The following is a 12377-nucleotide window of genomic DNA, read 5'->3' as shown; positions in this document are numbered from 1 at the left end:
TTGTAACCCCATTGTAACCCATTATAACCCCATTAAACCCCATTAAACCCCATTGAACCCCATTAAACCCCTTTTTCCATCCCATAACAACCTGGGCGTCCAAGGTGGAGAAGTAGTGCGCGGCGGAGGCCTCGTCAACCCCCATTACCCCCCATTATCCCCCATTAAATCCCATTAAACCCCATTGAACCCCATTAAACCCCATTGAACCCCATTAAACCCCATTAAACCCCTTTGTCCATCCCATAACAACCTGTGCGTCCAAGGTGGAGAAGTAGTGTGCGGCGGAGGCCTCGTCAACCTCCATTACCCCCCATTATCCCCCATTACACCCCATTACACCCCATTACACCCTATTAAACCCCATTAAACCCCATTAAACCCCATTGAACCCCATTAAACCCCATTATAACCCCATTAAACCCCTTTTTCCATCCCATAACAACCTGGGCGTCCAAGGTCGAGAAGTAGTGCGAGGCGGAGGCCTCGTCAACCTCCATTACCCCCCATTATCCCCCATTACACCCCATTAAATCCCATTAAACCCCATTATAACCTCATTGAACCCCATTAAACCCCACTGAACCCCATTCAACCCCATTAAACCCCATTATAACCCCATTAAACCCCTTTGTCCATCCCATAACAACCTGTGCGTCCAAGGTGGAGAAGTAGTGCGCGGCGGAGGCCTCGTCAACCCCCATTACCCCCCATTATACCCCATTAAATCCCATTAAACCCCATTGAACCCCATTAAACCCCATTACACCCCACTGAACCCCATTATAACCCCATTAAACCCCATTGAACCCCATTAAACCCCATTAAACCCCTTTATCCATCCCATAACAACCTGTGCGTCCAAGGTGGAGAAGTAGTGCGCGGTGGAGGCCTCGTCAACCCCCATTACCCCCCCATTATCCATTACCCCCCATTAAACCCCATTACACCCCATAGAACCCCATTAAACCCCATTACACCCCATTAAACCCCATTATAACCCCATTATAACCCCATTAAACCCCATTAAACCCCTTCGTCCATCCCATAACAACCTGTGCGTCCAAGGTGGAGAAGTAGTGTGCGGCGGAGGCCTCGTCAACCCCCATTACCCCCCATTACCCCCCATTAACCCCCATTAAACCCCATTACACCCCATTAAACCCCATTGAACCCCATTAAACCCCATTATAACCCCATTGAACCCCATTATAACCCCATTAAACCCCATTGAGCCCCATTAAACCCCTTCGTCCATCCCATAACAACCTGGGCGTCCAAGGTGGAGAAGTAGTGCGCGGCGGAGGCCTCGTCAACCCCCATTACCCCCCATTACACCCCATTACACCCCATTAAACCCCATTACACCCCATTAAACCCCATTACACCCTATTAAACCCCATTAAACCCCATTATAACCCCATTAAACCCCATTATAACCCCATTGAGCCCCATTAAACCCCTTCTTCCATCCCATAACAACCTGTGCGTCCAAGGTGGAGAAGTAGTGCGCGGCGGAGGCCTCGTCACCCAGGTCGGGCCTGGCGCAGGCCGGACACACGAGGTCCCGCACGCGTCGCTCCCGCACGCCCACCGTGAAGTGGAGCCGGAAGCACTCCGGGCACAGCCAGCACTGGCAGCCAGTCAGCACCTGGGCCTGGGAGAACAACGAGGGGGCTATGGGGCGGCTATGGGGTTTCTATGGGGCGCTATGGGGGTCTATGGGGCTCTATGGGGGCTCTATGGGGGTCTATGGGGTCTCTATGGGGCTCTATGGGGATCTATGGGGGCTCTATGGGGCTCTATGGGGATCTATGGGGTCTCTATGGGCCGCTATGGGGATCTATGGAGTCTCTATGGGGTCTCTATGAGTCTCTATGGGGCGCTATGGGGCTCTATGGGACTCTATGGGTCCCTATGGGGTTCTATGGGGTCTCTATGGGGGTCTATGGGGGCTCTATGGGGCTCTATGGGGGTCTATGGGGGCTCTATGGGGCTCTGTGGGGGCTCTATGGGGTCTCTATGGGGGTCTATGGGGGAACTATGGGTCTCTATGGGTCTCTATGGGGCTCTATGGGGGTCTATGGGGGTCTATGGGGGCTCTATGGCTCTCTCTGGATCTCTATGGGGCTCTATTGGGCTCTATGGGGGTCTATGGGGGCTCTATGGGTTCTCTACGGGTTTCTATGGAGTCTCTATGGGACGCTATGGGTCTCTATGTGTCCCTATGTGTCCCTATGGGTCTCTATGGGTCCCTATGTGTCCCTATGGGTCCCTATGGGTCCCTATGGGTCTCTATGGCTCCCTATGGGTCCCTATGTGTCCCTATGGCTCCCTATGTGTCCCTATGTGTCTCTATGTGTCTCTATGTCTCTCTATGGGTCCCTATGGGTCCCTATGGCTCCCTATGGGTCTCTATGGGTCTCTATGTGTCCCTATGTGTCTCTATGTGTCTCTATGGGTCTCTATGTGTCCCTATGTCTCTCTATGGGTCTCTATGGGTCCCTATGTCTCTCTATGGGTCTCTATGGGTCCCTATGGCTCCCTATGGGTCTCTATGGGTCTCTATGTGTCCCTATGTGTCCCTATGGGTCTCTATGGGTCTCTATGGGTCTCTATGTGTCCCTATGTGTCCCTATGGGTCCCTATGGGTCCCTATGGGTCCCTATGGGTCTCTATGGCTCCCTATGGGTCTCTATGTGTCTCTATGTGTCCCTATGTGTCCCTATGTGTCTCTATGGGTCCCTATGTGTCCCTATGTGTCTCTATGGATCTCTATGGGTCCCTATGTGTCCCTATGGGTCTCTATGGGTCCCTATGTGTCCCTATGGGTCCCTATGGGTCTCTATGGGTCCCTATGTGTCCCTATGGGTCCCTATGGGTCTCTATGGGTCCCTATGTGTCTCTATGTGTCCCTATGTGTCCCAATGGCTCCCTATGTGTCCCCACCTGCTCCCTGGGCAGCGCGGTCCCGCACACGGCGCACTCGCATCTCAGCCTCCGCCTCAGCTCCTCCCGGTCCCGGCAGCTCCCCACGGCCTCCAGGAGCTCCCGTGGGGCGCGTGGGGCACGGCCCAGCCCCAGTTCTCGCCCCACGGCTACAAAGAGTTGGGCTCGGCCCCAGCTCGCCAGGCCCAGCTCGGCCAAGGCGCGGCGAACAAGGGCCTATGGGGGGGGAGAGAGAGACAGTGACCCACACATTGACACACAGTGACCCACACATTGACCCACACATTGAGATACACTGACCCACACATTGACCCACACATTGACCCACACATTGACATTGACCCACACATTGACACACATTGACCCACATTGACCCACACATTGACCCACACATTGACCCACACATTGAGATACACTGACCCACATTGACCCACACATTGACCCACACATTGAGATACACTGACCCACACATTGACCCACACATTGACCCACACATTGACCCACACATTGAGATACACTGACCCACACATTGACCCACACATTGACCCACATTGACCCACACATTGACACACACATTGACCCACACATTGACCCACATTGACCCACACATTGACCCACATTGACCCACACATTGACCCACATTGACCCACATTGACCCACACATTGACCCATACTGACCCACATTGACCCATATTGACCCACATTGACCCACACATCGAGACACATTGACCCACATTGACCCACATTGACCCACATTGACCCACACATCGAGACACATTGACCCACATTGACCCACATTGACCCACACATTGACCCACATTGACCCACATTGACCCATATTGACCCATATTGAGACACATTGACCCACATTGACCCACACATTGACACACATTGACCCACACATTGACCCACACATTGACCCATATTGACCCACATTGACCCACACATTGACCCACACATTGACCCATATTGACCCACACATTGACCCACACATTGAGATACACTGACCCACATTGACACACACATTGACACACATTGACCCACACATTGACACACATTGACCCATATTGACCCACACATTGACCCACACATTGACACACACATTGACCCATATTGAGACACATTGACCCACATTGACCCACACATTGAGATACACTGACCCACACATTGACCCACACATTGAGATACACTGACCCACATTGACCCACACATTGAGATACACTGACCCACACATTGACCCACACATTGAGATACACTGACCCACATTGACCCACACATTGACCCACACTGACCCACATTGACACACACATTGACACACACATTGACCCATATTGAGACACACATTGACCCACACATTGACCCACACATTGACCCACACATTGACCCACACATTGACCCACACATTGACCCACATTGACCCATATTGACCCACACATTGACCCACATTGAGACACATTGACCCACATTGAGACACATTGACCCACACATTGACACACATTGACCCACATTGACCCACACATTGACCCACACATTGAGATACACTGACCCACATTGACCCACACATTGACACACACATTGACACACATTGAGACACATTGACACACACATTGACCCACACATTGACCGACATTGACCCATATTGACCCACAGTGACCCACACATTGACACACATTGACCCACACATTGACCCATATTGACCCACACATTGACCCACACATTGACCCACACATTGACCCACATTGAGACACATTGACCCATATTGACCCACATTGACTCACACATTGACCCACATTGACCCACACATTGACCCACACATTGACACACATTGACCCACATTGAGACACATTGACCCACATTGACCCACACATTGACCCACACATTGACCCACACATTGACCCACACATTGAGACACATTGACCCACATTGACCCACACATTGACCCACACATTGACCCACACATTGACCCACACATTGACACACATTGACTCACACATTGACCCATATTGACCCACACATTGACCCATATTGACCCACACATTGACCCACACATTGACCCACATTGACCCACACATTGACCCATATTGACCCACACATTGACCCATATTGACCCACACATTGACACACATTGACCCATATTGACCCACACATTGACCCATATTGACCCATATTGAGACACATTGACCCACACATTGACCCATATTGAGACACATTGACCCACACATTGACCCACATTGACCCATATTGACCCACACATTGACCCACACATTGACCCACATTGACCCACACATTGACCCACACTGACCCACACATTGACACACATTGACCCATATTGACCCACACATTGACCCATATTGACCCATATTGACCCACATTTACCCACACATCGAGACACATTGACCCACATTGACCCACATTGACCCATATTGACCCATATTGAGACACATTGACCCACATTGACCCACACATTGACACACATTGACCCACACATTGACCGACATTGACCCATATTGACCCACACATTGACCCACACATTGACACACAGTGACCCACACATTGACCCATACATTGAGACACATTGACCGATATTGACCCACACATTGAGACACACTGACCCACACTGACCCACACATTGACACACATTGACCCACACATTGACACACATTGACCCACACATTGACCCACATTGACCCACACATTGACCCACATTGACCCACATTGACCCACACTGACCCCCATCAACTCCCATTGATTCCATTGCCCATTGCCCATCACCCCCCACTGCCCCCATTGATCCCCAGTGACCCACATTGACCCCCACTGCCCCCTATTGCCCCCCACTGACTCCCATCGCCCCCCATTGCTCCCCATTGAGCCCCATTGACCCCCATTGATCCCATTGACCCCCATTGATCCCATTGACCGCCATCACCCCCCATTGCCCCCCATTGAGCCCCATTGACTCCCATTGATCCCATAGCCCCCCATTGACCCCCACTGACTCCCATTGACCCCCATCGCCCATTGACTCCCATCACCCCCATTGATCCCCTTGACCCCCATTGCCCCCCATCAACCCCCATTGACCCCCACTGATCCCATTGCCTCCCATTGATTCCATTGACCCCCATTGATCCCCATTGATTCCATTGCTCCCCATTGCCCCCCATTGCCTCCCATTGATCCCCATTGACTCCCATTGCCCCCCATTGATTCCATTGACCCCCATTGCCCCCATTGACTCCCATTGACCCCCATTGATCCCCTTGACCCCCACTGCCGCCCATCAACCCCCATTGACCCCCACTGAACCCATTGCCCCCCATTGATCCTATTGCCCCCCACCTGCCCCTATTGACCCCCATTGCCTCCCATTGACCCCCACTGACCCCATTTCCCTCATTGATCGCATTGACCACCATCACCCCCCATCAACCCCCATTGATTCCATTGCCCCCCATTGCCCCCCATTGATTCCATTGACCCCCATTGACTCCCACTGAACCCCATTGATTCCATTGACCCCATTGACCCACATTGACTCCTATTGACCCCCATTGACCCCCATCGCCCCCCATTGATTCCATTGGCACCCATTGTCCCCCATTGCCTCCCATTGATCCCCATTGACTCCCATCACCCCCCCATTGACCCCCATTGATTCCATTGACCCCATTGACCCCCATTGACTCCCATTGACCCCCATTGATCCCCTTGACCCCCATTGCCCCCCATCAACCCCCATTGACCCCCACTGATCCCATTGTCCCCCATTGATTCCATTGACCCCCATTGATCCCCATTGATTCCATTGCTCCCCATTGCCTCCCATTGACCCCCATTGACTCCCATTGATCCCCATCACCCCCATTGATCCCCATTGTCAACTGACCCCCATAGATTCCATTGACCCCCATTGCCCCCCATTGACTCCCCCTTGACCCCCATTGCCCATTGACTCCCATCACCCCATTGATCCCCTTGACCCCCATTGCCCCCCATCAACCCCCATTGACCCCCACTGATCCCATTGCCTCCCATTGATTCCATTGCTCCCCATTGCCCCCCATTGATCCCCATTGATCCCCATTGCCCCCATTGATTCCATTGCTCCCCATTGCCCCCCATTGCCTCCCATTGATCCCCATTGACTCCCATTGACCCCCATTGATTCCATTGACCCCCATTGATCCCCATTGATCCCATTGCCCCCCATTGCCTCCCATTGATCCCCATTGATCCCATTGCCCCCCATTGCCTCCCATTGATCCCCACTGACTCCCATTGATTCCATTGACCCCATTGACCCACATTGACTCCTATTGACCCCCATTGACTCCCATCGCCTCCCATTGATTCCATTGCTCCCCATTGCCCCCCATTGCCTCCCATTGATCCCCATTGACTCCCATCACCCCCCCATTGACTCCCATTGACTCCCATTGACCCCCATTGACTCCCATTGACTCCTATTGACCCCTATTGCCCCCCATTGCCTCCCATTGATCCCCATTGACTCCCATTGATTCCATTGACCCCATTGACCCACATTGACTCCTATTGACCCCCATTGACTCCCATCGCCCCCCATTGATTCCATTGCTCCCCATTGCCCCCCATTGCCCCCCATTGACCCCCATTGACCCCCATCGCCCCCCATTGCTCCCCATTGACTCCCATTGCCCCCCATTGATTCCATTGATCCCCATTGACTCCCATTGACCCCCATCGCCCCCCATTGCTCCCCATTGACTCCCATTGCCCCCCATTGATTCCATTGACCCCCATTGATCCCCATCACCCCCATTGACTCCCATTGACCCCCATTGACTCCCATTGCCCCCCATCTCCCCCCATTGCCCCCCATCTCCCCCCACATCCTCACGTGCTGCTCGGGCTGTTCGAAGTCCATGGGGGGGCTCCGCGCATCCCAGAGGCGGAGCAGGAAGGATCGGAGCCGTGGGGCCTGCAATAGGGCCAGGGCCTGCCCCACATCGCCCCCGGCCTCCCATAGGGCCCGCGCCGACGCCGCCCGCGCCCCATAGCCCAGGGAGGACAAGGCCCGGAGCTGCGCGTGGAGATGGGGGGGGTGTATTAGCCACGCCCCCTTTGGGGAGCTTAACCACGCCCCTTTGCCTTATATGGATACCCAGGAGACACGCCCCTCTGCACTTAGCTCTGCCCCCCTTTTGACCTTATATGGATACCCAGGAGACACGGCCCTCTGCACTTAGCTCTGCCCCCCTTTTGACCTTATATGGATACCCAGGAGACACGCCCCTCTGCCCTTAGCTCTGCCCCCCTTTTGACCTTATATGGATACCCAGGAGCCACGCCCCTTTCCCTTATATGGATACCCAGGAGACACGCCCCTCTGCCCTTAGCTCTGCCCCCCTTTTGACCTTATATGGATACCCAAGAGCCACGCCCCTTTTCCTTATATGGATGCCCAAGAGCCACGCCCCTCTGCCCTTAGCTCTGCCCCCCTTTTGACCTTATATGGATACCCAGAAGCCACGCCCATCTGCCCTTAGCTCTGCCCCCCTTTTGACCTTATATGGATACCCAGGAGACACGCCCCTTTCCCTTAGCTCTGCCCCCCTTTTGACCTTATATGGATACCCAAGAGCCACGCCCCTTTCCCTTATATGGATACCCAGGAGACACGCCCCTCTGCCCTTAGCTCTGCCCCCCTTTTGACCTTATATGGATACCCAGGAGCCACGCCCCTTTCCCGTATATGGATACCCAGGAGCCACGCCCCTCTGCCCTTAGCTCTGCCCCCCTTTTGACCTTATATGGATACCCAGGAGACACGCCCCTCTGCCCTTAGCTCTGCCCCCCTTTTGACCTTATATGGATACCCAGGAGCCACGCCCCTCTGCCCTTAGCTCTGCCCCCCTTTTGACCTTATATGGATACCCAGGAGACACGCCCCTCTGCACTTAGCTCTGCCCCCCTTTTGACCTTATATGGATACCCAGGAGACACGCCCCTTTCCCTTATATGGATACCCAAGAGACACGCCCCCTCTGCCCTTAGCTCTGCCCCCCTTTTGACCTTATATGGATACCCAGGAGACACGCCCCTTTTCCTTATATGGATACCCAGGAGACACGCCCCTCTGCCCTTAGCTCTGCCCCCCTTTTGACCTTATATGGATACCCAGGAGCCACGCCCCTCTGCCCTTAGCTCTGCCCCCCTTTTGACCTTATATGGATACCCAGGAGACACGCCCCTTTTCCTTATATGGATACCCAGGAGCCACGCCCCTCTGCCCTTAGCTCTGCCCCCCTTTTGACCTTATATGGATACCCAGGAGCCACGCCCCTCTGCTCTTAGCTCTGCCCCCCTTTTGACCTTATATGGAGACCCAGGAGACACGCCCCTTTTCCTTATATGGATACCCAAGAGCCGCGCTCCTCTGCCCTTAGTTATGCCTTTTTCCCCTTATATGGATACCAAAGACCATGCCCCTTTCCCTTATATGGACAGAAGCAACGCCCTTCTGCCCTTAGCCACGCCCCCTTCCCTTATATGGAGACCCAGGAGACACGCCCCTTTCCCTTATATGGACAGCGAGGAGCCACGCCCCTTTTCTCTCATTGGCTGCCCATGAGCCCCTCCCCTTCTCCCTTACATGGACACCCATTCCCCCTTAGCCCCACCCCTTCTCCCCCATTGGCCGGCCCTTAGCCCCTCCCCTTCTCCCTTATATGGACACCCATTCCCCCCCTTAGCCCCTCCCCTTCTCCCTCATTGGCTGCCCATTGACCCCTCCAATTCTCCCTCATCAGCTACCCATTAGCCCCTCTCCTTTTGCCTTATATGGACACCCATTCCCCCCCCCCCTTCTCCCTCATTGGCTGCCCCTTAGCCCCTCCCCTTCTCCCTTTATATGGACACCCATCCCCCCCCCTTAGCCCCTCCCCTTCTCCCTCATTGGCCGCCCCTTAGCCCCTCCCCTTTGCCTTATATGGACACCCATTTCCCCCCCCCTTCTCCCTCATTGGCCGCCCCTTAGCCCCTCCCCTTCTCCCTTATATGGACACCCATTCCCCCCCCGCCATTAGCCCCTCCCCTTCTCCCCCATTGGCCGCCCATTAGCCCCTCCCTTTTTGCCTTATATGGACACCCATTCCCACTCCCTTCTCCTTCATTGGCCGCCCCATAGCCCCTCCCCTTCTCCCTTATATGGACACCCTTTCCCCCCCCCTCCCTTAGCCCCTTCCCTTCTCCCTCATGGCTGCCCATTAGCCCCTCCCCTCCTCCCTTATACGCACACTCATTCCCCCCTTAGCCCCTCCCCTTCTCCCTCATTGGCCGCCCATTAGCCCCTCCCCTTTTGCCTTATATGGACCCCCCCTTAACCCCACCCCTTCTCCCCCATTGGCCGCCCCTTAGCCCCTCCCACCTGCTTCCGGCGGCGCCCCAGGCATGCCCGCAGGGCCCCCTCCGCCTGCCCCATAGCGCGGGCCCAGCCCCACGCCGCCTCCCGCAGGGACAGGGCCCCCAAGGGACCCCCGGGCTCCTGCGCCCCACGGAGCCCCACGGCGGCCGCCAGGACCCACAGAACCCGGGGGGAGGCCGGGGGGGGGAAAGGGAAAGGGGAGCCCCCGAGCTCGGCGGCCTGGGGGGAGAGAGACAGGGACATATAGGGAGTCATAGGGACCCATAGAAACACATAGGGACCCATAGGGACCCATAGGGAGCCATAGGGACCCATAGGGACCCATAGGGACCCATAGGGAGCCATAGAGACCCATAGGGAGTCATAGGGACCCATAGGGACCCATAGGGAGCCATAGAGACCCATAGGGAGTCATAGGGACCCATAGGGACCCATATTGACCCATAGGGACCCATAGAGACCCATAGAGACCCATAGGGAGCCATAGGGACACATAGAGACCCATAGAGACCCATAGGGACTCATAGAGACCCATAGGGAGTCATAGGGATCCATAGAGACCCATAGGAACCCATAGAGACCCATAGAGACACATAGGGACCCATAGAGACACATAGGGACCCATAGAGACCCATAGAGACCCATAGGGACCCATAAAGACCCATAGAGACCCATAGGGGCCCATAGAGACCCCACAGACCCCCATAAAGACCTCATAGACACCCATATGGACCCATAGGAACCCCATAGAGACCCCACAGAGACCCACAGGGAACCCATAGGAAGCCATAGAGACCCCATAGGGACCCACACAGACCCATAGAGACCCCACAGGGAACCATAGGGACCCCATAGGGACCCACTGAAAGCCACAGAGACCCCATAGGGACCCATAGAGACCCCATAGAGACCCATAAAGACCCATAGGGACCCCAGAGGGACTCCAGAGACCCATAGAGAATCCAATAGAGACCCCATAGAGACCCATAGAGACCCATAGAGACCCATAGAGACCCATACGGACCCACAGAGACCCCATAGAGACCCATAAGGACCCCTTGAGAGCCATAGAGACCCCATAGGGACCCATAGAGACACACAGGGACCCACAGAGACCCCACAGAACCAACAGAGACCCATAGAGACCCACAGAGATCCCACAGAGACCCATAGAGACCCACAAAGATCTCATCAAGAACCATAGAGACCCACAGAGATCCCATAGCGACCCCACAGAGACCCACAGATATCCCATAGAGACCCACAGCGACCCATAACGCCCCATAGAAACCCATAAGCCACACAGAGAACCCCAATACCACCCCATAGGGCACCCCTATTGCCCCATAGGATCCCCATAGCTCCCCATAGACCCCTTGTCCCCCCCATAGCCCCCCCACATCCGCCCCATAGACCCCCAATACCACCCCATAGATCCCCAATACCACCCCATAGACCCCCAATACCGCCCCATAGACCCCAATGCCGCCCCATAGACCCCCAATACCGCCCCATAGACCCCCATAGACACCCCATAGACCCCCAATGCCGCCGCATAGACCCCCATAGACACCCCATAGACCCCCAATACCGCCCCATAGACCCCCAATACCACCCCATAGACCCCCAATGCCGCCCCATAGACCCCCAATACCGCCCCATAGACCCCCAATGCCGCCCCATAGACCCCCAATGCCGCCCCATAGACCCCCAATACTGCCCCATAGACCCCCAATGCCGCCCCATAGACCCCCAATACCACCCCATAGATCCCCAATACCACCCCATAGACCCCCAATGTCACCCCATAGACCCCCAATGCCGCCCCATAGACCCCCAATACCGCCCCATAGACCCCGAATACCGCCCCATAGACCCCCAATACCGCCCCACAGACCCCCAATACCGCCCCATAGACCCCCAATACCGCCCCATAGACCCCCAATGCCGCCCCATAGACCCCCAATACCACCCCATAGACCCCCCAATACCGCCCCATAGACCCCCAATGCCGCCCCAT

General features: G+C 55.1%; 1 protein-coding gene across 1 annotated transcript in view; it reads right to left on the bottom strand.

Moving 5' to 3' along the window:
* Positions 1–12377, bottom strand: part of RNF31 (ring finger protein 31) — a 32249-nt gene that overhangs the window by 7784 nt on the left and 12088 nt on the right. The window contains 5 exon segments of the mRNA XM_061444264.1: positions 92–130; positions 1484–1657; positions 2950–3165; positions 7832–8014; positions 10361–10576. Coding sequence (XP_061300248.1) covers positions 92–130; positions 1484–1657; positions 2950–3165; positions 7832–8014; positions 10361–10576 — 828 coding nt within the window.

This window comes from Pezoporus flaviventris, unplaced genomic scaffold (assembly GCF_033815535.1).
Source record: "Pezoporus flaviventris isolate CSIRO_AGI_PZ_B2104156 unplaced genomic scaffold, CSIRO_AGI_Pfla_v1 ptg000746l, whole genome shotgun sequence".
In the NCBI taxonomy this organism is placed as follows: domain Eukaryota; kingdom Metazoa; phylum Chordata; class Aves; order Psittaciformes; family Psittacidae; genus Pezoporus; species Pezoporus flaviventris.
This window is presented reverse-complemented; position numbering and strand designations above follow the sequence as displayed.